This window comes from Rattus norvegicus, chromosome 15 (genome assembly GCF_036323735.1).
Source record: "Rattus norvegicus strain BN/NHsdMcwi chromosome 15, GRCr8, whole genome shotgun sequence".
In the NCBI taxonomy this organism is placed as follows: Eukaryota; Metazoa; Chordata; class Mammalia; order Rodentia; family Muridae; genus Rattus; species Rattus norvegicus.
This window is the reverse complement of record NC_086033.1, coordinates 57608063-57635452: the sequence shown is the minus strand read 5'-3', so window position 1 is coordinate 57635452 and position 27390 is coordinate 57608063. Positions and strand designations below refer to the sequence as shown.

Here is a 27390-nt window from a genome sequence, read left to right as displayed (position 1 = left end):
GGGTCTTGTATCATTGGCTGCCTGGGACTTTCACATGTCTCATAAAGAACTAACTGTCTGAATGGTGATTCTAAATGTGGCTTGTACGCTAGAGTCACCCAGAAGGATGCTTTCCTGAAGAGAAGGAAATGACTTCAGACCAAATGTGGATTGTGTTTTCAGCTCCTGGGTTATTCTAGTTTGCAGCCACCAGTCTAAAGACAGGCACTTTTTATAACTGTCTGCCATCTGTTGAGAGGGGTAGGGCTCTGTTGATGGCACCAGGAGACAGAGTCTAGGAAATTTAAGAAGTAACTATTTGTCTTTGTTACCATTCCTGCCCTCTTGTTCTGGGTTTAATAAAGGGCTTTTTACCTAGCTTTGGTGGTAGAGAAACTAAGAAAAGCTCATAGGAAGGCAGTTGTTGAATAATAGGGTAGTTACATAAAACCTTCAGGTGGCGCCTCCTCCCAAGAACTAGGAAGAAATTTTATGTTTATACACAGTCCTTTCCTTCTGTGAGCCAGCCAGCCACTACTCTCAAGAACTAAGGTTGTTGTGCTTTGAGTTTTTCAAAGTTAGGTGCATAGATTTTTAATTTTGTTCATTAAAGTAGATTCCTGTGAGACTATATCATAAGGGCTTTTCAGCAATATTTCCCTGCCATAGTTCAATATAAGAATACTACATGCCTTGTCCTTTTGAATTTGCATACGAAGGACTGGCCTGCTCAAAAGAATTACTTTTCTCCTAAGAGATGATGACACACCAATCAGAAATAGAAGCATTGGCAGAGGAGAGAGGGAAGTAATCTTTCATAAGGATTTAAAATGCAAAACCATGATAGTCAAGGCTGTCACAGTCTCTTCGGAAGTTGGAATAAAAGCCTCACAAAGACTGCCTTGACAAAACAATCAGAGTAGTTCTGCAAACAACAGTCTAGAAATTTACAGACATCTGAATTACAGTATTTTAATTGGCAGTGGGTGGCATTTATAATTTAAGTCAGTGATTAAGGTCTCAGTAATAACAATTGAACATGTCTATGCTACATCCACTGTAGGTTTTCAGCTTGCAGCTACATTTTAATCGTGAGTGACTTGTTTTCTTGAGATAAGAAGTTAATAATTATCTGATAAATTTGGGGAATATAAACATTTATAACTGGAGACTAAGCTTAAAGTGCTGAGTTGACATTTGCCTCTAACAGTTGGCTCTGCAGTAATCTGGTCCATGGAGGCAGATAAAAAAGATCAGTAAGTAAAATTCTCAGGACATAACAATTGCTTCTGTTCTAGTGACTATCACAGCGATTTATTTATTACCCTGGCTGCTGATGCGCTGGCTGTCCAGCTGCTCTCCATAGCTTTGCTCTACATTCCCAAGTTCATCAGTAAGAAGCTCAAGGGAAAGAAGCAGCCTCACCTCAGAGCCATCTTCTCCTAGGCACAGCGGTTGGCAGTATCAACAATCTGTTTGCAGAGCCTATTTATAGTTTTAAATTGAGTAAAATACTAAGGGCACTGTTTTGATACTTTGTGGCTTTAAAAAAGCTATTCCAAAGCCTTAGCTTTGTCCTAAGTTCAGTGCTGGGTATTATTAGTGGGGCTAAAGAGATGGCTGGAGATTGGCTGCTCTGCCACAGGACTGGGGTGTGATTTCCAATACCCCCGTGGTGGCTCATAACTCTGTAACTCCAGTCCCTCCTCTGGCCTTCATGAGCACCAGGCCCACACATGATGCACCGACAGACACCCATACACAACACCTCCCTGTACACGTGAGAGGGAAACAGCAGCACTGGGTGCTCGATGCAGTAGGTCTCTTCTATGACATGAACACTGACGAGCTGCTGGGCCGAGAACGCCACAGACGAGGATTTGGATGATGAACCTGTTAAACAGCCTTTTTCTGTAAGTCATCCACAGTTTGAACCCCAGGAACAGTAAGGATTCTGTTATCCTTGAAGAATGCATGTAGGGTTAGAGTCCTAGACCTAAAAGCTCTCTGAGGAGGACTGGTATTTTCATTTTCATCATTGCTGCTTAGATACCTAGGTTTTCAGATTTGGCTTGGTGATTGGGGGTTTTGTTTTGCTTTAAGCATGTCAGTAACTTGATCTTCTGTAGCTGGGGATGACCTCGGTCTGCCGAGGGTGAGGAGTGTGCTGCCCCATCCTGTGTGCGTTTCCCTGGAAAAGGTAAAACGCACTGGGCAGGATGGCACCCAGCTTTATCCTAACACTCCGGGGGCAGATCTCTGGTGGATCTCTGAGTTTAAGGCTAGCCTAGTCTACAGAGTAACTTTTCCAGGACAGCCAGAGCTACAAAAAGAAAACCTGTCTCAGAAAACCAAAAAAAGAAACACACACACACACACACACACACACACACACACACACACACACACACACACACACACAAGAAAAGCGGGGTGTGGTGGTTCAGGATTATAGGCCTAGTGCATATTTGGGGTGAGAACATGCCAAACAGGAATTTGTCATGTAATTGACTTTAGTCTTCAGTGTTGATTTGAACTTTTTTGTTATCTATTCTAAAATCTTACCTTTGAGTCAGACCTTTCTGGCTTGATTGATTCAACACACACACACACACACACACACACACACACACACACACACACACACACACACCCACACACACAGAGAGAGAGAGAGACAGAGAGACAGAGAGACAGAGACAGAGAGACAGAGAGACAGAGAGAGACAGAGATATCTATCCCACCGTGTCCAAGTAGAATGTGAGCCATCTTGCTTTACTGGCAGGACTCTGAAGTCCTTTTCCTACAGATCTTCCAGCGTCTCCCCCGCTCCTGAGCTCAGTTTCTCCCATATTCTTCCAGCATAAATTAAAGCTGGGGTGAGGCTGCGCTGTAATGCTTAGACTCTTGGTTGGATCCTGGTCTCCGCACTTTCTTTTTCCCCAGTGTGTTCTTTCTCTTAGTTTGTCTTTCGAACCAGAGAAAGCGCGTATCTTTCTAAGTCCTTCAGAGCTGCACATAGGTGTTTTTCTCTATGCTCTTCTTTTTTTTTTTTTCTTTTTTTTTTTCTTTTTTTTTTTTCTTTTTCCTTTTCTCTTTTTGCTACCGAGCCAAGCATTCTACCTCTATTCCCAGCCCTTTTGTTATTTTCTAATTTGAGATAGTCTTGCCAAGTTGCCCAGGCTGGCCTTAAATTCACTCTGTAGCCCACACAGCCCTGAACTTTTGATCTTGTCTTGGCCCTAAAGTACCTGGGATTATAGGCCTTGCCTCACTGAGAAAAATCTTGAGGCCGGCTGCAGTTTTCCTCCACAAAGGTTTCATCGCTGGCATGCAGCTGGAGGTTCTTGTCTCCATTGTGAGCTTGTCCTAGGACGTTCAGAGAACATAAGCCTCTTCCTCAGTCTGGGGTTCACAGCGTAGTTCATTGTTAGCTCTGAAGTTCGAGTGCAGTTCTAGAGCCGTTCTCACACTACAGCCATCCCCATGTGCAGGCCTTGCTCTCTGCTGGCCTCTCCCAGGCCACCAAGGCTTTCATTTCCCAGGGAGCTTTGAGACTGACCCTCCTCCAGCAAATCACTCTTTCAATCAAAAGTTAATAGTAATAAACTTAACCAACTGAAGTACATAAATAGAAGCTGTGTATTTTCTCCCTTTTTTATGTGTGTGTACACACACGTGCAAGCACATATTTGTGGAGGCCACCGAACCATAAACTGCCTTTTTTACCTTTTCTTTTTCTTCCTTTGAGACAAGGTTTCTCACTGGCATGGAGCGCTTCAGAAGCTCAGGTATCTGCCCTCCCAACCCTGGGATTACGAGTACTCCCTACGCTGTATGTCTTTTTACCTGCTTCTGGGGGTGGAACTCAGGCTCTCCTGCATTTGCCAACTGAACTATCTTCCCGGTTTTCAGTGCAAAGATCATTTTCTACAAGTGATTAATACCAGGAGGATAACAATGGCATCAAACTACTTTTCAAATTTTATTGACATTTGTTAATTGTACAAAACACTAGGTTTCGTGACAACGTTTCATATATGTCTGGTACATGTTGATCATCTCAAGCCCCTTTTAACATACCCTGCTCCCTCTCCTCCTCCCCTTCATCTACCTTCAGCGCTCCTACTTCCGTGTATTATCTCTAGCTTCCTTTTTTCTGTTGATTGTTGTTGTTATTGTTATTATTACTACTACTACATGTTGTCTTAGGGCTACTGTTGCTGTGATGAAACACCATGATCAAAGCAACTTGGGGAGGAAAGGGTTTATTTGGTTTGTACTTCTGTATTACTGTCATTATTGAAGGAAGTCAGGACAGGAACTCAAACAGGGCAGGATCCTAGAGGCAGGAGCTGATGGAGAAGTCATGGAACCCAGGACCACCAGCCCAGGGATGGCCCCATCCTTCTCAACTTAAGTTCAGATAACTTGGGTTTAAGGTCAGGTTGGCACCAAACGAATGTGTGTGTGTGTGTGTGTGTGTGTGTGTGTGTGTACATACATCCCAGCTACTGGGTTCGTCTAGTGTTGCTCTTATATAGAACACTGACCACTTGTATTGGATAACCAACCGGTTAGGGGCTCATCCCTGAGGAGGATGTGACTCTGTGTCTCCACGGTCCTCAGTTGCTGTGACCCTTCATGTAGAGGCAGGACTTGGAGATTCCCCATTCGAGCTGCATGTAGGCTGTCATTCAGGTTTTGGTTAGGCAACTCTATATAGTGCTGCAGTTAATGAGTGCAGCTTCTCTGTCACATACAGAAGATACTGTCTCACGTCAGATGTCCTGATCCTGTGGCTTTTCATGGTCTTTCCACTCCCTCCTCTGCCATGTTCCTGGGTTGTGTTGTGAATATATCTGTTGGTGATAGGCATCCCAAGGCCAGTTGTTCTCCAGTTTTGGCCATTTGTAGCTTTTTGTAATGTTCTCCATCTGCCTCAAAAAGAAGCTTCGCTTGTGAGAGCTGAGAGTTGCTTCCCATTCTGATGTGTGTGAAGATGATGTCTTGATTTTATTTGAATAAGAAGTACTTTTATGGTAAAAATTAGAGAATATTATACATGGAAACTTCGAGGACACCTGATGTGAGATAAAATGAAAATGTAGAAAAAATAATTTACTGGCATCAGCGCTGAGTGTATCTACCTTTCTTGTTGCGGAACCTACTTCTATGTACAGTGGTAAAGCATGGGCTGAGAGAGGAGGAGGCTGACTTTGCTCCTCTGCTCTTCACTAGTGCTCCCCAGACTTCCCAGTTGAACCTGCGCTGGAACAAGCTTGTGCCCTAAACTCCTAGAGCATGCAGTTTAATTCATAAACATATCTCACTGTACCTTGATTAATCAAAAACTAAGGAACTGCATGTTAGCTTCTGGGCTAACCAGGAAGAAACCCTCCTTGGGGAGAAATGAATGTGTTACATAAAGCTTCACAAGAGACTGAAAGTGGTTTACAGACCTCTGTTACAACTGTCCTGAACCTGAAAGGTAATGGGAGTCCCTGCCAGAGGCCTGATGGTGTGAGACTTTAAGTGAGGTTTCAGGTGACTCAGACTATTTCCAAATGATTTCTTTCCAGATGCTGAGTTGATACCTTTCTTTTGTTTTTGCCTACAGATTGAATATGAAAGGAAGAAGAAAGAAGATGGAAAGCGAGCTCGGGCAGACAAACAACACGTCCTAGACATGCTGTTCTCAGCCTTTGAGAAACATCAGTACTATAATCTTAAGGACTTGGTGGACATCACAAAGCAACCTGTGGTATGTATACATTTCTAGTGATCTTTAAGTATACCAGACTTTATTAGCATATCACTAGTGAGGAGAAACGTGATCAGGTTCACATTCACTCTGCTAATGACAGAGTTTATGTCAACAATCAGAAAACAGATTTTTTTTTTCCCCCAGAGCTGGGGACCGAACCCAGGGCCTTGTGCTTGCTAGGCAAGCGCTCTACCACTGAGCTAAATCCCCAAGCCCCAGAAAACAGATCTTAACATAGCTTTATCTTTCGAACATCCACTTCATTACTTTAGATTTAAAATACATGTAAGAGCTATTAAAATGGCTCAATTTGTAAAGGCACTCGGTTCAAATGCTGATGATGCCCAGAGCTTTCTGTGGAAGCAGTAAACCCACTCCTGGAAATTGTCTTCTGACTGCTACACACACAGCCAGGCACTTATGTGTGCGAGCATGTTTGCACACATGATAATGTTAGAGCCTGGAGAGGTGGTTCAGTGGTTAAGAGACTAGTTGCGGGGCTGGGGAGTTAGCTCAGTGGTAGAGCGCTTGCCTAGGAAGCACAAGGCCCTGGGTTCGGTCCCCAGCTCCGAAAAAAAGACCAAAAAAAAAAAAAAAAGAGAGAGACTAGTTGCTCTTCTAGAGGACTCAGATTTGACTCCTTGCACTCACTATCTTAACATCAATCTGAGATCTGTTAAGCAATTTGCAGTCTTTTTAATTTTTGCTAAAATGCCCATGATTCAGTATTCGCGATTCAGCTAATGACTTAATTCCCTTTGGCAGTACAGCCTGAGAAACAGCATCCATGCTAGATTAAAATATTTTTAAAGAATACTTTGTTAACAAGCTGTATTTCTTCTGGTTATAATGAAGTCTACCTTTTGTTATTTTGTATGTAAATATGCCTACAGGAAAGACTTTCCCAGACAATGAGCGCAGATGATGTATTCCTACAGAATGAAATGTACACACAGTTAGACAGGGAAGTAGGCAGAGTAGAGAGGGGGGCATTCTAGTAATGGTAGGGAAGCAAGTTCCTCAGTCCTTGTTCTTAACACAGGGTATTGGGCTTATTTGCTTCACATTGAAGGAAGGGGTTTATTAAAATGTCTATCTGGAGTAGATAGGTACTCAGGGGCTCCAATAAAAAGATCCCAAAATCAAGGCCAGGGTGGAGTATATAATACATATGTGGTCTGTCCCCAAAAACTGATTCAGTTCAGACTGTTGTTGCTGCTACTTCACTTCACTCTTTGTGTGGGGATGTTTTGCCTGCATGTGTGTCTGTGCCTGGGGAGGCCAGAAAAGAATATTGGATGCTGGGAATTGAACCCAGGTCCTATGAAAGAGAAGCCAGTGCTCTTAAACACTGAGCTAACTCTCCAGCCCTGGTCAGATAATTATTATGTTGTGGTACTTAGTGAGGTTTTTGTACTAGATCTTCTTCACTAATGATCTAGAGTGGACCTCAGGCGATCTAACTTAATGAGTGTGTGCAGACATAGATTTTCCAGAGAACAGATGGTAGCTTGTATCAAATTCTTGTCTGATGTGGAAAGGAAGTCTGCTGTATGAGAGAGTCATTTAGAGGCCACACTACCTCAGCAGCCAGATCCTTTTTGGAGAGGAGGTCTTGTCATGTACCTACTGACACTTGCCCTTTTGCCCAGACTAGCCTCAAGTTCCTGTGTCTCCTCCCTTGGCCTTCTGAGGGCAGGTTTGTGCCAGCTCTGCTTCTTCACCCACAGCAAATCCTTGACAGTATTGCCACGCCATTACTCTGCACACTACCCTTTCCAGTGCCACTGTTCTCACACTCACACACCTCCCCTTACCCTCTCTCCTCTCCTACCTCTCTCCCGCCCCTCTCCATCTCTTACACATCCCATCCCGTGCTGCTCTGAATTGGAATGGCCCCCATAGACTCAGGTACATAAGTGCTTGGTCCATAGGAGGTGGCACTATTAGGTGTCCTTTTTGAAGGAAGGGTGTCACTGTGGGGCAGGCTTTGAGGTCTCAGATGCTCAAGCCAGGCTTGGTGTAGCACACAGTCTCCTGCTGCTGCCTGCAGATCAAGATGTACAACTATTAACTCCTTTTTCAGCACCATGTCTGCCTCATTCTGCCATGCTTCCTGCTGTGACATTAATGGACTAAACTTCTGAACTGGTAGCCAGCCCCAATTAAATATTGTCTTTTATAAGAGTTGTCTTGGTCATGGTGTCTCCTCAGAGCAAAAAAAAAAAAAAAAAAAAAAAAAAAAAAAAAAAAAAAAAAACTAAAACACACCCCCCCACCCCACTTTCTTGCCATCTTGCTGCCTCACTTATATACATACCTAACTTGCCATCAGACTCCAAGTCTTCTATCACAGCTCTGCAGTTCTGGGGCTACTACCATACTCACCTCTAGTAGTCTTCTCTTTTTTTCTGTTCTATTTTCTTGCTAAAAACTTTCATTTCTGCAAGCAAATTTGCTTATCATGGAAACTACCCTAGGGTGCTCTTTCTGACATATATCATAATATATAGCTTACGTAGATAACCAGAACAGTAGAAGTTTCTCAAAAGTTAAGCCACTTTGAAAAGGTCAAACTTTATAACCTGATACAAAGTCAGGAATTTGATATCCCTTAAACTGGATGTTTGTATGTGATTCAGTTTTTAGCTTTTTTTTTACTCTCTTTAAAATGTGAAACATTTGGGGGTTGTAGGGATGGCTTCGTGGTTAGAGTGCTAGCTGTTCTTCCAGGGGACCAAGGTTTGATTCCCATTACCACATGACATCACATAACCATCTAGAACATGGGGATCCAGTGTTCTCATCTGGCTCTCATGGGTACCAGATATGCACAGACAGGCAGGCAGGCAGGCAGGCAGACCACTCACCTACATGTAATAAAATAATAATTTAAAAGTGATAATAAAAATAAAATATGAAACATCAGAGGAAACCTGTTATTTCTCCCCAGGACTTGGTGAAGTTTAGCATTTGCTGTGCTTTGTCTAGTATTCCTCCATGTATAGAAACACACATAACATTTCCTTTAAAAATGCAAGCCATCGAAAAGTTAAATAGTACCCTTGAAACATGAAACTGCCGAGGGAACCCTGAGAGCTGACACACTGCTTCTGGTGCCTCCCCTTTACCAATGGATATTTGTGTTAATGTCATAGATTATAGCTGAGCCTCATTTCCTTGAGCTTTATCCTCCTGGGTATATTTATAATTTTGTCTGTGTGGATGCACATTTAGAAGTTTGAGGATAATCTGGGAAATTAGTTCTGTCCACCATGTAGGTTCAGTGAATCAAAATGAGATCATCAGGCTTGCTACAGACACCTGTACCACTGAGCCATCCCACCAGCCCCCACCCCACCCCCCCGTGGATCACATTTTAATTCATAATAGACAGTTGGATAATTGGCATGCGGTTTGAGACTCGGGAAAAGCCAGTGCAACTTTGTGCCCATACTTACATAGTCCTGCCCAACAAACACTTGCTTCTTTGCAAAGTTGGTGCTCCATAAACAAAGCAGTTACAGCACTGTATCAGCATTTGGGTGGGGTTGGCCTAGGACTCGTGGTTCATTTCCATATAGGCCTAAGTAAAGATCTGAGTAAATAAAGATCTGCAGAAATGGTCAGTGGCTAAGAGCCCTGGTTGTTCTTCCATAGAACCCAGGTTCAGGTCTCAGCACCCACATGGCAGCTCACAACTTTAGGTCCAGGGGATCCAGTGCCCTCCTCTAGCTTCCAAGGGCACCGGGCTTGTATGTGATGTACATACATAGATGCAAGCAAAGATAGGCCTACAGTGAAAATAAATAGATTTGGGGCTGGAGAGGTGGCCGTGATTAAGAGTACTTGTGCTCTTCTTGGTGTCCTAGGTTTGATTCTCAGTACCCATATGCTGGTTCACAGTGTCTGTAACCAGGTGGGCATACATACAGACCAAATACCCATAGACAGAAGATGAAACAATCTTTCTTTAAGGATTTGAGTAAATATAATTTAAGTGAAATTTGTAATCAAGAGTATATAGTGTCTCTCCAAGGATAAAATAGCTAGAGAACTTGAAATAGTCTGCATCTTTCCCAACAAACCTAAAAGTTTTCAAGCATATCCTACAAGGAGTCTGTGAACTGGTGGTGATTTTCAATTACAAGGAATAGAAATACAAACTAGCATCAACAAAAATAGGATCCATTGCCTCACGTTGCAGTAAAGTTCCAGAACATGGCTTTAGAGATAGCTTGAACTAGTTACTAGTATTTTCTAGATAGAACTGTTCCTTCCACTTTGTTCATCTTTGTTGTTGTTGTTGTTGTTGTTGTTGTTGTTGTTGTTGTTGTTGTTCCTTTATAAGCAGAGACTTGCCTATTAGGGTAGCCAAAATGGCCTTGTGGCAGCTAACAGCTGCTCAGAGATCTACCCTGGTTATTCCTGTAAAAGCCCCAGGGTGGGTCCTAATGTATTCAGTAGGAGTTGCCTGTCTATTTCTGGACCAGTCAGATCAGGCTAGGAAATGCTCTAGGCTCCCAAGACCCGCTGGTCTCCTTCCCCGTACTGTCTAATCAGTAGTGATTTCAGGTATAATGTAGTCAAAGTAGAACTCAGGAGAGGGAAGGGGTAGCTGCTGTACTTTACAGTTTATGCATGTGGAACCACTGGATATCATTCCTCAGGTGCTACCCTTTGTTGTTCTTTGACACATGGTCTCTCAGTGGCCTGAGCTTTCAAATTAGTCTTAGGTAGCTGACCAGCAAGCCCTACCTGTCTCTGCCTCTCCTGTGCTGTGACTACAAGCACACCCTTCCATGCCCTTTGTGACAAGGGTTCCAGGGACCACACTTAGGACATCGTGCTTGCTTGGCAAGCAGTTACTGACTGAGCCATCCCTACAGTTCCAGAGCAGAACTTGATTTCTGTACCTCACAAGCCTGTAGTAAGTGACAGTCGCACCCAAGTTGCTCAAGCCAGGTGGAAATCCCTGTCATCTGGCTACAAATCCTGGCCTGTAGGTCTCCCGCTTCGGTTCTTAAAATAAAGATAGCATAGAGACAGCTGATTTCTACCCAACAGGCCCAGGGCAGTGCTGCGGCTTGGACACAGTTGTCCTAACCTCAGCTGAAGAGGAAACGCATTATTGTGTCCTGATGTTTATTCCAGCACATAGATAGATCTGTGGACAGTGAGGAGGGAAAATGTGGGTTTGGTTTTTTCTCAGTATGAGATTCCTGTCTGCCTCTTATGTAGTGTCAGTGATTATGTGTGTCATTGGCTGTGCTCAGCTGTACAGAAAGTAGAGCACAAGCTTGCTGTTTGCTTCTTCAACTCCTGGTCCCAAAGGGAACGTGGGTCTGCTAATAGTTAACACTGATTCCAATGCACTGTCTAATAACTGCTGTGTGTTACCATGCACATTCTGTCTTCTCTGTCTCATTTCATTCCTTTGTCTCTGTTCTTAATTGTTTTCAATTCCTATTCCTTCAGTTCTTGAAGTTAATATCAATGATGCGAGATTTTCCAATAGACTGTATTAATTGATAATCCTCCTTTTTTTTTTTTTGGTTCTTTTTTTTGGAGCTGGGGACCGAACCCAGGGCCTTGCGCTTCCAAGGTAAGCGCTCTACCACTGAGCTAAATCCCCAGCCCGATAATGCTCCTTTTTGAGAATAATTATTTCTGATTCATGAAGAGGAGTCGTAATTAAAAGTTTTAAAATAGGAAATGTTGCACTAAGATAAATAACTGTTGAATGTAAGTAGGTAAGTTTTAAATACATTTACAAAATTCTAAATTTTTTTTGAGTAGAGATTTTGGGTTTATTTCTTTTTATTTTATTACCATCATTATTACTTGTGGTAGAAATATAGTTTATTAAGGAAGAGAAATATATGATTAAAAATGGAAGCAGCTGGAGTACTGGTCAGTGGACTTAAAAAGCCAGCATCTAGATGGTGTTTGAGGCAGGATCCCATAGCTCCGGTTGGTCAGGAGCTGGCTGAGGCTGGGTCTGACCTGGAGCACCTGCTTCTGGGGCTTGGCCCCTCAGCTCTATCCTGGCCCTGCTTTAACTTGGCTTTTTGAGGCAGGGTCACACTAGGCTGCCCAGACCTGGAACTGTAGCTCTTCTGCCCTTGACCTTGATGTGCCCTCGTCTGTCCTTCCTGAGGTTAGGATGCATAGGCATGTGCCAGCAGGCCCAGCTTCTCGTTGTTTCTGGTTTTCTGTGGGGTTTTTCCTTACCTCATTTGTGAATGAGGTCATATTTTAAGATAAATTTAGTAACATGCCCAAACAATTCAAGCTTATATAGAAGTAGCTACATGGGTGTTAGTATTGAGCACAGATTCCAAGAAACAAAATTGTGGATTATTTATGTGCAAAAATGTAAGTGGAATTTTCCTGTAACTGGTAACCCAGAGTAAAGTGTGTGTGCCTATTCGCACAGAGACCAGAAGAGAAGGTATCCAATCCCTTGGACCTGACATTCATTCATATGGTTGTGAGCTACCATAATATAGGTATTGGGAACTGAACTTGGGTCCTCTGGAAGAGCCGCCAGTGTTGTTACTGAGCTGCTGCTGCCTCTTCACTCACTTTTAAAGAATAAAATAAAATTGCCCTCTGCTGGTTTTTTTCTTTTGTTTGTTCGGTTTTGGTTTTAGTTCCCAAACAAGCTGGAAAGGTGAGTTTTCAGGCTTGCTGTCCATATGGAAACAGTTTTCTTCAAGAAAGAGTTTTGTTTATGTTGGACTCTGTTCAAGAAGCATTAGCAGCAAAGAGAAGCAGCAGCCAGGGCTCTGCATCCGGGCCTCCCAGTCTCACCTCAGCTGACTGAGCAAGTCTGCTGCAGCACCAGGCAGCCTTGTTCCTAGAATGGAGCTCTCCGTAACTTTAATTATTGATAACATGCAGAGCCACACACTTAAACTGCTGGGCTGGAAAATTAATTTTTCTCTCTTTTTTCATTGTGTAGGCCAGACCAGGCCAGCCTTGAACTCAGTGAATAGTTTAGACTGGCCTCACACATGGCTTCCTGCCTGCCTCAGCCTCCTGAGTGCTGGGAGTGTAGATGCTTGCCAGCACATGAAGTTTCCTTTCATATCATTCTTCCTAATTTAAGGCCTTTGTTTGCGGAATGGCCTCCGTATGGAACTGTACAGATCAGGGCACTTTAGTATATTGACAGTCACAAAGTGTCACCACAGTTACCTTCAGAGCAGTGTCACATAAACCCCGTTCCCCAAAGTCCCCTATCCATTAGCAGTCACCCACCCCCAAATCCTAGGCAACTTCGGATCTGCTTTCTGCCTTGACACATTGTCCTGAGTAAGAATTCATACTCTACTATTTTTCAAAATAAGTGCTGTTTTCTCTTTTATTAAGACTTGACTTGGGGCTGGGGATTTAGCTCAGTGGTAGAGCGCTTGCCTAGCAAGCAAAAGGCCCTGGGTTCGGTCCCCAGCTCCGAAAAAAAGAACCAAAAAAAAAAAAAAAAAAAAAAAAAAGACTTGACTGAGTGGCTGGAGAGATGGCTCAGTGGTTAAGAGCACTGACTGCTCTTCCGGAGGTCCTGAGTTCAAATCCCAGCAACCACGTGGTAGCTCACAACCATGTGTAATAGGATCCAATGCCGCCTTCTGGTGTGTCTGCAGACAGCTACAGTGTACTCATATAGAAAAAAATAAATAAATCTTAAAAAAAAAAAAAACTTGACTATCTGTTTTCCAGGGGTTATGGATTTCAAGTATATATAATCTTGTTTTTGTTCCCAAATTTAAGCCATTAGAGCCCAAGTTTAGGCTGTTACATATACAAGTAACTATTCCAGTATTGTCTTCAATACTGTCTTCAACCAAAGTTAAAGGAGCCACTTCTAATCCCAGCATTCTGGAGGCAGAAGCAGGAGGTGTGCTTGAGTCTAGCAAGAACAAGCCAGGGCTATTCACTGAAGCATTGTTTCAAAATTAAAAAGAAAGTGAACTTTATCTGAACCTTTCAGACCTGTGGGCTTTTGTCACTGCCAGACAGATGAGGCTGTTTCAGTACACAGATATTAATGCAGTAATTATCTGGTTTTTCAGGGTTTGAATAAAATGTAGAGTCAGGCAAGGCTTTATTCTTTGACCATTTCCTTACCCATCTGTCGGCTGGTCAGAGTTTTCAAAGGCAGAAATACAAGCAGTGGGAACGCAGAGAAGACACAGGAATAGGGGTGGGGACAGCAGTGAGGAGGAAAACAGAAAACCGCAGACCCATGCTGCACAGAAGCCCCCAGTACCACCTTCCCTCTCCTGTTCACAGTTTATTCTGTCTGAAATAGTGGGAGCATCTGGCCCTCTCTCACTGTTTACTCCTAATGTGTACTTTGTTTCTTAATGAGCAAGCTTGTGCCTCAGAGTCACTAACTGCTTCATTAGTAAGTCCTTTGTTCTCTCCACAGCTCTGGAAGGAGTCAACTTACTTGCACAGAAAATTCTGTCTGTAACACCCTTTCTCTTGTGGTACCCCATAATAAGAGACACATTCCCATGTGCCATCTGGGGCACACATATTGGACACTTGGTTTAAGCTTTTAGGGCCAGCTTTGTGACTAGATGCTAAGTGGGGTCTATAATTAAGTAACTGAAAGCATTAGGAGTGCTAATGTCTCCCTGTCAGAGCTGTTCTTAATCAAGTTCAGTTGATTTATTATTATGTAAATAATGCTTATCACTGAAATGTCTGACGAAATGCACATCAGTCCTCTCGGGTTGGCAGAGCTGGAGAAGAATAAAACTGCATTGGGCGGGCTGGGGTGGTAGTCAGCAGAGGAACTAAATCACAGGCTGCTTGCACCTTGTCCTCGGTGGTCAGGAATCCATTGGCCGATCCCAACTCCTTAGTCACCACAATTCTATCTTGTGCCTCAAATACAAAGCCTGTCCTGATCCTCTGGCCCCTGTGGTCAGGTGCACTTAGCTGCATCCTTAACAGACGCTGTGGCATTTTGCTCTGCCATCGGTTGCCTCCCTTTGATGAAGCACTGAGGCTGAACCAGTGTTAGAATGATGTGCAGCATTATGACCCACACGCTCATGAGAAACCTCAAGTCCATGTGACACAGAGCTCTACCTGTTCCTGGCGTCCTCTCTGAAATGCAGGTACTGAGGTGAGGAAGCAAATTGGAAACATGCTTGTTTTTAAGTGTGCTTCTTTCTGCACGGAATTGCTGTCAGCTGACATGATCTGGTGCCTATCCTCAAAGAACACCTGTACAGGTGGGGCAGGGGCAGGGGCAGGGGCCCCTCGGTGCCCCCACCACACGCTATGTAGGTGGCTCTCACTGTGCCTGCCTGGGCTGTTTTGCAAGGAAGACTGAAGAAGACATAGTCAGTGCTGGAGTAAATACTGGGATGGATAACAAAGGGGTACAAGATTAACAATTTTTGGGGCTGGGGATTTAGCTCAGTGGTAGAGCGCTTACCTAGGAAGCACAAGGCCCTGGGTTCGGTCCCCAGCTCCGGAAAAAAGAACCAAAAAAAAAAAAAAAAAAAAAAAAGATTAACAATTTTCAGCCCTCATAAAACTTTAATATTTCATCTCAGTGTTATATGATCAGATATACTTTGTTGCATACAACTACAACACAATATTTCATAATTAATAATGTCAGGTTCACACTGAGAAAATGAAGTTCACTCACTTTGTTCCTCAAACTGGTCACTGCCTATCCCAGAGGGAAAACTCTAAAAAGTTCCAGAAGTAAAAAGAATTGGATTTCCTGGAGCTCACTTCCACAGACCTTCTTAGCCCTCCCCAGTCTCTGCTGCCTGCCGTCAAGCATCCCTACTCAATCAAGTAGGGCAGGTGTGGGTGACTACAGGGAGGCTGGCAGTACACAGTTTAAGATGAGAGACATGGGAAGAGATAAGGCCCTGAAGTCAGTCTAAGCACAGAAAGCCAGAACTGGGTTATTGCAGAAACGTTGGGGGAGGGGTGCTGTCGTGGAATGCTGGGCAGTGTGAATGCAATTCTGGGAAGTTGAAATAACTGCTGAAGAAAACTGTTCAGCAGAAGTGACATTGAAACCTAAACAGAAAGGATAAAAATAAAAAGGTCAGATACAAGGAGCAGGGCAAGCATTTGAGGGAGGAGACCCCTAGCATGCATACCCCAGAAGCAAGTAGATAGAGAATGGCAGGTGGGGGAAGGGCAAGCCAGAGTGGATGGCCCAAAGGAATTTGAGATGAGACTTGCAGGCCAGGAGGGACAACTTTGAAACAGCTCACTGTTGTCTATTGTGCTGGGTAGCTTTATGTCAGCTTGACACAAGCTGGAGTCATCTGAAAGGAGGAAGCCTCAATAGGGAAAGCCTCCATAAGATCTGGCTGTAGGGCATTTTTAAATTAGTGGTTGATGGGGGAGGGCCCAGCCCATTGTGGGTGAAGCCATCCCTGAACAAGTAGCCCTGAGTTCCCCCCCCCCCCCCCCCCCGGAGCTGGGGATCGAACCCAGGGCCTTGCGCTTGCTAGGCAAGCGCTCTACCACTGAGCCAAATCCCCAACCAGTCCTGAGTTCTGTAAGAAAGCAGGCTGAGCAAGAAATGGAGAGGGAGACCGTCAGCAGCCCCTCCATGGCTTCTGCATCAGCTCTGCCTCTAGCTTCCTGCCTTGTTTGAGTTCCTGTCCTGACTTCCTGCAGTGATGGACTAAGATGTGGAAGTGTAGTTAACCCTTCCCACACCCCCACCCCACCCCATCTTTGGCCATGGAGTTGCATAAGTATTATAAGTATTAGCTCTACTGGGAATTTCTGGACATGTTTTCCACTGTTGCTGCCGCGTCTTCCTTTCTAAACACTGTGCCCACTCCTTGCTAAGCTGTTTGGTTTGGTTGAAGTAAAGTATCTTTAGTTGTGGTTTGAAACATCCTAAAAATGAAGGAAATTTGAGGACAGCACCCTGCAGAGTTGTGGCTGGTCCATGCTGTGGTGCTTCGTGTTACATTACCGAAAGAAAGGGGCGTGCATGGGAACAACCAGTCTGTAGAGTGAGGACTTTGTCCTTCTGTTGTGAGCCTAGCCTCTCACGGCTAAACCATCTCTCCATCCCAGTGAAGACTTTCTTACTGTTTCATGTTGAACACTTTGCTGGCTTTCCATTTTCTGACCAAGATTATAGATAAGCACACAACTTGAAGTTAGGAGCTGCTTCTCTCTGGGCTCAGAAACGCTCCTGCTGATTGCTGTTTGTGTTCGGGCCACTGCTGTGTGATTGTTTGTGCAACAAGATCCGAACAGCCTCACAATGACCCATTCTTTGGAATTTTACAAAGATGTCATTCTTGGCACCTAATCTGCGAGTCATTTGTGCCTAACCCATCATTTTCCATTTATGAGTCCAGTTTAATTAGAAGTAGTTTATGAGCAGTGTCCCATTTTCAAGTGTAATTTGAAGTGGCAGATGGCAGCCGTGCACATTACCTGCCTGCCCGAGCCTTTGTGCTTACTCATTCACACTCATGCCTTCAGCAAAGCCAACTATAGAAGGTGTGGGAGACAGGCAAGCCGCCTGGGCAACCCAGGCCTCAGTTGGTTGCTGCCACCTGCTGGGGCCTGTTTGCCAGAAGGCTGTCCAGTAGATAAGCAGTCCCAGGACCTCACTGAATCTAGTTTCTCAGCTGTTAAGTTTCTAGAAGACAAGCCTGGTGAGAGTGGTGCGTGCCTTTAACCCCAGGACTTGGGAGGTGGAGGCAGAGGCAGGCTGATATCTGTGAGTTCCAGGTTTCAGGACAGCCAAAGCTACATAGTGAGACCTTGTCTCAAAAAGAAACAAGCTTCTAGATGGCAGCCTATCTATGGGTTAATGGATTGTGCTGCATTATTTCAAATCAGCATAGGTAGGGAATTGACTATTTGGTAACATGTGGTGTCCTGTTGTGTCGAGGTTCAGAGAACAAAGGATATCAAGGGCTCAGAAATCCTGGAATATTAGAGAGCTGTAACAGCCTCAAAGCAGAGGTCTTGGATCTTCAGAATCTGCTAGGGCCTTGGATGGAGAAAGGAAGAACACAGATTTGAGCTCAGTCTGGACAGCTTAATGAGACCATGACTCAAAAAAAAAAAAAAAAAAAAAAAAACAAGGACAGGTTTGGGTCTGGTGGCACTTGGAGGCAGAGCCAGGGAGATCTCCACTAGTTTAGGGCAAGCCTGGTCTACATTGAGAGTTGCAGACCAGCCTAGGCTGTATTGTCAGACCCTATTTATAAAGGAAGGGGTCATAGTGGCAAACACCTTTAATCCCAGTACTCTGAAAGCAGAGGCAAGTAAATTTCTGAGTTTGAAGCTAGTTGGTTTACCTAAGAAAGTTCTTGGCCAGCCATGGCTACAGAGTACAATCCTGTCTGTATACCCATGCATGCCTTCATGCACACACAGGAGTTTGCTGAAGATACATACATAATGTGGTTTGGGTGATAGTGCATTCAGTGCAAATATTATCTAGGCAGGAGCTCCTCGACCATTAGTGCCTCTCCTTTCAGTGAATGACATATCCTCCTGCAGTGAGAGGAGTCATCTTAATCTTGTGACTGTCTTTGAAGCATATATTCAGAAGTTAGGTTGGTTGGGTTTTTTATGGCAGAACACACTTGTGAATAACTAGCTTTCCTTTCTCTTCTGAGGTCACTGTCATTTGTATTAGTAAGTTTATAGTGGGTGCTTCCGTGGGTTTTGTAGTACAGTCAGCATAGTCCTAATTTCCAGGACTCCAGTAATCATTTGTAAGCAGGTTCTGGGGACACAGAATAATGTGAGCCAAACACGAGGAGCCTGCACCCTCATAGTTCTTGGTCTTCTCCCTGCTTTAGCAGGCCCAGGCAACACAAAGGTAGTACCTTTCCTTTTTCCACAGGAAACTTGTGTTTGAAGACCCATCTTAGGTCAGATGGGGTGTGGCTCATAATTTTATTCCCAGCACTCAGAAAACAGGACAGTCAGGCTGGAGAGATGGCTCAGCGGTTAAGAGCACTGACTGCTCTTCCAGAGGTCCTGGGTTCAAATCCCAGCAACCACATGGTGGCTCACAACCATCTGTAATGGGACCCGATGTTCTCTCCTGGTGTGTTTGGAGACAGCTACAATATACTTCTATATAATAAATAAATCTTTTGAAAAGAAAACAGGGCAGTTGAGGCCTGTCTTTAAAGAAAAACACATCTTATAGAAGTAGGAATTCTAGATGCTTATCATATGCTTGCTTCTTAACTATTATTTCCCGTCCCTACAGTGTGTGTCATTTGTGTGGATGCTCATTAAACTGCTGATTAACTCAGTCTGTGGACTGAGTCTGTTAAGTCACTGAAATCAAATCAGACTGCCCTCTATTGAATTCAGTAAACATTGAGCAGCCATTACTGTATATTTTCCGCTAGATTCCTCTCTATTCGGGACTTCCAGGCCTTTGATGCACATGCTTGTATATTTAGTGAAGTACACATTGTAGAATCAGAAAAACTGTTGAACCTTTTCATAGAAACCCCACTTGGGTTTCAAGGGTGCTAGTTTTTGTTACTGCTGAGTATTTAGTGTATGTCACTGTCAGTATTATTTCCTGCCTTGATAATCTCATCTGTGGAGGGTTTTTATAATTTTGGTTTTGGTTTTTAGGGATACCTGAAAGAAATCTTGAAAGAAATCGGCATTCAGAATGTAAAAGGAATTCACAAGAATACGTGGGAGCTGAAGCCAGAGTACAGGCATTACCAAACAGAGGAGAAGAGCGACTGAGAGAAGCGTGTGCAACAGTTACAGGCAGATCTCTGCCACCACACGCTGACTGCCTGCCCACCCTGACAGGACAAAGACAACTGAGTCTGTCTGCCATTCCTCAGTAAACTGTTAAAGCTGGGACTCCAAAAGGTTTCTAAGTGTTTTTTGAAGAGAAAGATATTATTTATAGACTAGACTTGTGTTAAGCCATAGCATTCAGCAGGCATGCTGACAACACATACATGTGTCTGACACTCAGGAGACTGAGGCAGGCAAAGGGTGAGTGACTTTGAGACCAGTCTGGAATACACAGCAAGACCCTCTCCCATAAAAGGAAAACATTACAGTATGGGTAGGGTCTGGGGTTACAACTGCCTCTGTTCCCACTGGTTAGCTTTGCAAGTGTAAATGGGACATTTCCTAAATGAAATTGTATCTCTGAGGAACTAAGGTAAGAATGGAGAAAGTGGGGGGAGGGAAACTATTAAAGGAACAGAGTTGAAGTTCCTTTTTCTGAAACTGAAGAGGGAACTTGTCCCTCCCTACAGAGGTAATATTTTACCTTCAAACATACGTAAATAAAGAGATCTGTTCCCTTTGTACTAAGTGGCAGCTTTTATCACTGGTGCCTAACCCTTGTGGTACTGGAAAGAGAAACAGTCAAAACTCGAGACAGTTACTGTCCCATCTGGAGAGCTGGCTCGTGGTTACGGGCACACACTGCTCCTGCAAAAGATATGAATTTGGTTCCCAGCAGCCAAGTCAGTTTCTTTCTCAGCTGTCTATACTCCAGCGTCAAGGGATCCTTGCCTTCTTAGGTCTCCACAGGTTTCCACACATACGTGTCCATACATTCACACAGACACATGAATGAAACTAATTTTTTTTTAAAATCTCTTAAAATAACAATTGATAATTAAGTACCTTTCCAACTTCAAGATGCATCTCTAACCAGATATAAGCTCCCTGGAGACTGGCTTTGGCCTGGGATTTTTACTTCCCACTGTCTAGGCAAGGCTGACCCTTTGCTATCAGATTCTATTGCCAACTGAATCGGGGCTGTTAGGTGGTGCACTGAGATGGCAAAGGCAGGTGCTGTTCCCTAGAGCCTCAAACGCTCTCCGCGCTGTCCTCAGCTGAGCGGATGGAAGCAGCACGTGTATGGATGAGTTTCCTCAGGACGATGAATGTCATGTGGTAAAGAATGTGAAGCAGATGCCCCAACAAAGCAAGTACAAAAAGAAGACACACATTTCATCCTCTGCGTCCGGATGCCTGCAGCCAAGCGGTTCAGATGCCAAAAATATAAGCAAATGCTGTGTAGTTAAAGCAAGGAAAAAACTTTTCACTAAGAGAAGGGTCTTGCCACATTATTTGCTCTTGGTAGCATGTCATCAGAATTCCGAGGTTGAGTGCTGCTGTTCTGAGAAAGATGCTGTCTCTGTCCGCCCCCTGTAAACTACAGGTCTGCCTAAGGAAGGCAGTCCTAGTCACCACCCACCCTCGGCTGCCTTACCTGCCTCATTCTGGTGTCAGAGCCAAATGTGTCTGCCCCTTGTCTCCTTTTTAAAATCTTTTTAAAATCTATTGTTTGACGGTTTCATACATTTATTCATTGAACACATCCATTCCAACTTTCGTCCCCCTCCAATTCTTGATAACTGGAAGCCTAGTGTCCAGAACCCACGGGACAGTGTGAAAAGAACTGCAGAACTGAGCGTGCTGGGTACCTGCCACGTGCTTGGTAAATTATACAGCATGTACCTTCCTGCAGAGCTTGCCGTTCTGTTCTGAGATGCTTCCCTGAAACATAAGGGTGCTGCCTCTGTCAGAGTTTGCTTTATAGATTCTAGTAGCGTCACGATCTCATTAATAGAACATCCAGTTGGACATTACACTGGACTCTTGATGGGCTTACCTCTGGGTTACCCTTTTGGTTTCTCTGTGTCAGCCACACAGCCTGTTAGCTACCTTGCTACTCATCCAGTCAGTGAGAATTATTCCAAAGCCTGACTTGACTTCCCATAAATATCCTGGAATAGCTGGACTTCCCAGAGACAACCCAGCCCTGGGGAGGGAACACAGAGTCAGGGTCACAGCAGAGGAAAGGGATGAGCAGAGCCCTTCCACCAGCATTGCTGGGTGTAACCTAAGGAGCCTTTGTTAACTGGATGGAAAGAGAAAAGAATGGTGGGTTTGATGGGACAGCAGCAGGCTACCATGTGGATCCTTTGATGGTCTGCTACTAACTAGACATCCTCTAGATGACAGGGGTGCCATGCCCAGGACACAGCTGGGACATTAGTGGGCACTCACTCAGCTCAGATGAGGACCTCCAAAGAAACTTCACTGTGGCACAAACATGTTCCCAATATGTTCTTCATATAAAAGATTTCTATCAAAACTAACGAGATCTCTCAGAACCAATAACAAACTGTATGGTTTTAAGTGCGCAGTAATACAAACATGCGTTTCTTGACGGGTTGGATCAGTAGCTCATGAAGAGCTGTCCCAACAATCGGTGGTCACTGGAGAAACAGAACATGTTTCATGGAGAAACATGGCCCATGCCTGCTAGGATAGACAACTTCTGTGGAAAGCTGACTCTCTGGGGCTAGTGAGCAAGGAGAGTAACCAGAACTCACACACACGATCCTGAATGATGCAGGGCTTGAACAACATTTTAGAGTCTTCTTACAGACTTAGACATGCAACCCAGCAGTCCCCCTACTGGAAGAGTTAGATACATGTTTAAGAAGGGACGGGCTGGAGAGATGACTCAGTGGTTAAGAGCACTGACTGCTCTTCCAGAGGTCCTGAGTTCAAATCCCAGCAAACACAAGGTGGCTCACAACCATCTGTGATGGGATCTGATGCCCTCTTCTGGTGTGTCTGAAGACAGTGACAGTGTACTTACATACATAGATAAATTTTTTAAAAGAGGGGGGGTTTCCAAGCATGGTAGTACACACCTTCAATCCCAACACTTGGGAAGCAGAGGCAGGCAGATCTATGAAATTCCAGGACAGCCTGTTCTACAGAGTCAGTTCCAAGACAGCCAGGGCTACACAGAGAAATCCTGTGTGGGTCGGGGGTGAGGTGGAAGTGGGATTAGAGGAGGGAAAGCGCTTAGGTGTGTGCCAGACACTAAACATACTGCCAGATGGTCACATGGTCGGCTCTTCCACAGCGAAGACAAGGAGCTAATGCAGTTGGATCATCCCTGGGCCATTTGATGTGGCCTCCTACTGTGCACTTTCCACCTGGCCTCTGCAAGAGGAGAACCGAAGGAGAAAGCAGGCCCCTGTTTGCATGGGAGACATTCTGGGGCTACCACAAAGACATGGGAACTTTGGGTAATGAAAATGCTGATTGCTTTCATGATTTTGTGATGTGTATGAAATTTTGATCTTCTGTTTAAAAGAAGTCCTGTCATGTATGGTGACGTGTCCCAGCACAAGGGTAAACTGAAGCAAGAGGACCGCACTTCCAGCTTAAGCCATCTACCAAGACCCTGCCAACGGATCACTTAAAGGGAGGGAGGAACACGTTTTCAGCCTACTTTATTTAATTGCTATGTGAGAGAAACAGAAAACGACTGAGGAGTTAGCCTCAGGTCTGTGTACACTAACCATGCTTTCCATAGAGCACCCTGTACCCAGACAGGCCTGAATTCTCCTACCTCAGCTTCCTGAGTAGCCAGGGTTATAGGCCTGTGCCGCCAGCCCGGGATAAACTGACTGGAAGCAATACCCGTTAATGGGGACAGTTAAATAACTAGTCTGTGTAATGGAATGTCCAAAGCAGTTTAACAATGTGGTCCTGAGTTCAATTCCCAGCAACCACATGGTGGCTCACAACCATCTCTAATGAGATCTGATGCCCTCTTCTGTGTCTGAAGACAGATGCAGTGTGATCACATACTTAAAATAATTAAAAAATTCTTTTAAAAAAAATGTGGTGTGTTGTTAACTGACACAATTTCATGTGCCTAAGCAGAAAAATGCCTCAGAACATTAAGGGTTAAGAGCACTTGTCCTTACAGAGGTCCCAACACCTACAGTTGGACCCAAACACCTACAGTGATTCATAACCATCCTTAACTCCAGAGGATCTGACGCAGTGCCTTCTGATCACCAGACACACATGCAGGCAAAGAGGCAAAACACCCAGACCCATCAAATAAGTAATATGAAAAGGAAACATGTTAATTGTGGGTGATTGAAGTTCTGCACAATGTGGACAGGATAAACTTTTAAATGGTTTTTTGTAAGATGCTGGTTACAGTAATAAAAATAAAACCAGCTAGTTCTGTATGAGCATGGATGTTTATAAACACAAGGAAACATACCTGACTTACAGTGCTACATGTAACATTGTAAGGCAGGAACACCGGGCAGGATAGGATGGTTCACCAAGTCTACACATTGAAACTATATTCCTTGTGTGTACATGCATGTGTTACCAAGCCCAAAAGGAGAGAGTACCTCTAACAGTTAACAGCTTAAGTTAATAGCTTAAGGCTATTCCAAGAAACACGTGGGGTTCCATTTCTCCCCACCTGGGCTCTACAGTTAGCCGATACCTTAAATCCTGCCATCGAGCAACAACGCCCTCCAGAGGACTAGGGGTGGGTAAAGAGGATAGGCCTGTTCCCTGGATGTTACAGTTTCCTACACGTGTCCTGACCTCCCACAAGCCAGGAGCCTGCCAATTGAGTCTACAGTGTCCCCGCTGGGAACTGGTTGCCTGTTGCCTTGTATATTTTCCTAGGATTAATGTTGATAAACAACAGCCTTTCAAAGGGAAGAGCATGCCTGGGCACAATCACAGCCCGATGGGAGAACAGCCACGAAACCTGGAGTGAAGCATTGATCAGTGGCAGGAGAAACCTGCTCTGCCTTGATTTGCCAAGTGTGTGAGAAAACTGATCCCAAGTAAACAGAGCCACTGGAGTGTGGGAAAGGCGCTAGTTTCTGAGCAGTAGATAGTAAAGCAGTGGCTTGCCGGCCATGATGACTGACGTGCCTTTAATCACAGTACCCGGGAGTCAAAAGGAGGGGGGAGGTGGCCTGGTAGACCTAGCAAGTTTCAGGCTAACCAGAGCTACATAATGAGATCCTGTCTCACAAAAGGGTGGAGATATGGGGCTAGCCTGGGCAATAATGTCTGTGGAGCTGAAAGGACAAGGTTTGCACTCCAGCCCACAATGTCTCCACTCCTGTTTCTGGCCTGTGGGACCCAGCAGGGTGGGACTGATTGATTTCATCCTTGGTGCCTGCCGTTGGTGTAGCCAGCAAAGACTTCGCCATCATAGGAAAGTGTGATTGCTGTTCACACACAGAGGCTGCAGAGGTCTCTTCTGTTCCAGTGTGGCTGAGGAGGGAGTCATTACTAAGTAGGCTTTCTACCCTGTTCACGGGGAAAGCTTCAGTATTCTCAGACAGCGTTGGCAGTGGAATCTTAACAGCATCAAACAGCCAGCTCTGAGATCACACTCTGTTACCCACCTACACAGATCCGTCGGAAAGCCGAGCAAGCCTTGACTTGCAAGCTTAATAAGTTGAAATGAAACACTCCCACGTGTGAGTTCAAGTCGCACGCACTTGTGTTACAAATGGATGCCGGGTAACCCATTGGGCACAGACAGCAAAGAAAACCAGGAGAGTTCTGTTTGCTGTTCGAGTCTTATCTCCGGCAACCCTAAACTCCCAGGCTCATGCCAAACGTGTTCTTCAGCCTCCTCGGTGGCCAGAGGTGAATGCCACCAGACTACAGGCGGGAGCACTCTGAACTGAATCCAGGGCTTCACATATGGCTAAGAGCATTCTGCCACCGGTCTATGTTCCCTGCCCACAGGATCAGCTTAAATAATGGTGCGGATGGTCCTTTCCGTTGTTTTCAGTTGAACCCTCCTGAGAGAAAGCACATGTGTACCTTGGTACACCAGAAAAGAAGCCAAGAAATTACAGTTGATGTCTCACACGCTTCAAGCAGGCTTTCATCTGTACCAAGTGGTTAAGGTGTCACCGTTGCCAGTCACAGAAGATGGAGAGGCTCTGGTTTGAGGGAGTGGTTGGGTGGAGGCTGGTGAAAGGTTACCTTTGTGCTATGGAGGAGTGTCTTAGTCACGGTTCTATTGCTGGGAGGAGACACCATAACCAAGGCAACTCTTATGAAAGAAAGCTCTTGGTTGGGGGCTTGCTTTTGGTTTTAGAAACATCCGTTATAGTGGGAGCAGGACAGCACCCATCTGGCTGGAGCAGCAGCGGAGAGCTACAGTCTGATCTGCAGGCCACGTGAGAGAGGGAAAGAACTGTCCTAGCGCGAGCTTTTCAAACCTCCAATTCACCCAGACTTCCCCCGACGAGGCCACACCTCCTAATCATTTTCACTCTCTGGTGACCAAACATTCAAATATATGAGCCTGTGGAGCCCATTCTTATTCAAACCACCCCAGGGAGGTTGGTGAAACTAATTTCTAATGTCCTCCTGGTTTTACAACTGATTCAAACATGGTCTGAGGCAGCTTTGCTCTATGGTCCCTTCAAAAGACTACACATGACAGAGGCCCTGCTCTTAAGACACAGGGTATCTCACCTGTCTACGTCCCACTAAGGACAGCCGGCAGAAACCGGACAGGCACAGGAACTCTGGGGAATGACTTCCTCGGTGACTTTGGCATCACTTGCCCCTCCTGTAGGCCACCTGCTTCTGCCATTTCACTGTGCCCCAAATGTTTGCCTCGGTCACAGTGGTTTCCTGGTTCCAGCCTGCCCAAGGCTCTTGCAATTCTTAAAGGGTGGGGAAAAGAAAGAAAAATAATTCAAGTTGTCTTTAAAAATATTAATCACAGCTGGGCGTGGTGGCACACACCCTTTGATCCCAGCACACAGGAGGCAGAGGCAGGCAGATCTCTAAGTTCAAGGTCAGCCTGGTCTATAAGTTTCAATATAGCCAGAGCTACAGAGTGAGACCCTGTCTCATTTAAAAAAAAAAAAAAGAAAGAAAGAAAAGAAACGAGTCACAGCCCTGGGGACTGGCCACCCTCTCTCTGGCCACGTGGTCTTTGCTGTTTCCTGTTTCTGTAGATACTCTGCTCTGCAGGTTGGCGTCTTGACAACATAACCTGTGTGGAAGAACTGCATAACTTTGCTTTGGCTTAGCAGGGTCCAAACATTTTTTTTTTCGGAGCTGGGGACCGAACCCAGGGCCTTGCGCTTGCTAGGCAAGCGCTCTACCACTGAGCTAAATCCCCAGCCCCCAAACATTTTTATTTTGTAATTTATTTTGTGTTTGCGGATTTTGCTGGCATGTATGTATGTACCACATGTGTTCAGTCAGTGCCCATGGAAACCAGAAGATGGTGCCAGAGTCCCTGGAACTGGAGTTAATAGATGGTTGTGAGTGTAGGGAATTGAACTCGGGGTTTCCTAGAACAGTAAGTGCTCCCAACCACTGAACCATCTCTCCAGCACCAACTTGCCCATTTTTTTTTTTTTTTTTGGCCTTCAGTTTTTTTTTATTCTGTGTACACAAAGACTAGCATGATTGGTATCACAGGGTAGACAACTGGTTTCACTGGGTAGACAGTTGAAGCATCCATTCAGGTCGCTTACTCCAACTTAATGAAGCCCATGTCCTTCACGTACTGACGGAAGCACTGTCCGCACACGTTCAGTCCATATTTACGGATCAGACCGTGGCAGTTAGAGCAGACGTGGCGAGAGCAAGAACCCTGGCCAAACTTCCACGGGTGACTCCAGTAGAGCTGCTGGTGACCCATCTTGCCTTCAGACACCCAAGGAGGAAAAAGGCCAACTTTCCCCTTTTGTTTGTTTCTTTCTTTCCCCTTTCTTTCTTTCTCTCTTTCTTTCTCCCTTTCTTTCTTTGCTTTTTTTCCC

The 27390-nt window shown here is 44.8% G+C and overlaps 2 protein-coding genes across 2 annotated transcripts in view; one reads left to right on the top strand and one right to left on the bottom strand.

Moving 5' to 3' along the window:
• The window catches only part of Gtf2f2 (general transcription factor IIF subunit 2), a 121117-nt gene extending 101025 nt beyond the window's left edge, over positions 1-20092 (top strand). Inside the window, exons 7-8 of the mRNA NM_031042.3 lie at positions 5600-5743; positions 19385-20092. Coding sequence (NP_112304.2) covers positions 5600-5743; positions 19385-19504 — 264 coding nt within the window. The 3' untranslated portion in view covers positions 19505-20092. The remainder of the gene's footprint in view (positions 1-5599; positions 5744-19384) is intronic.
• LOC120097043 (40S ribosomal protein S29-like) overlaps positions 1-27390 on the bottom strand; it is a 34081-nt gene extending 6691 nt beyond the window's left edge. The window contains exon 1 of the mRNA XM_063274895.1: positions 1-27390. This exon is cut by the window's left edge and continues 6691 nt beyond it. Coding sequence (XP_063130965.1) covers positions 27102-27272 — 171 coding nt within the window. The 5' untranslated portion in view covers positions 27273-27390 and the 3' untranslated portion in view covers positions 1-27101.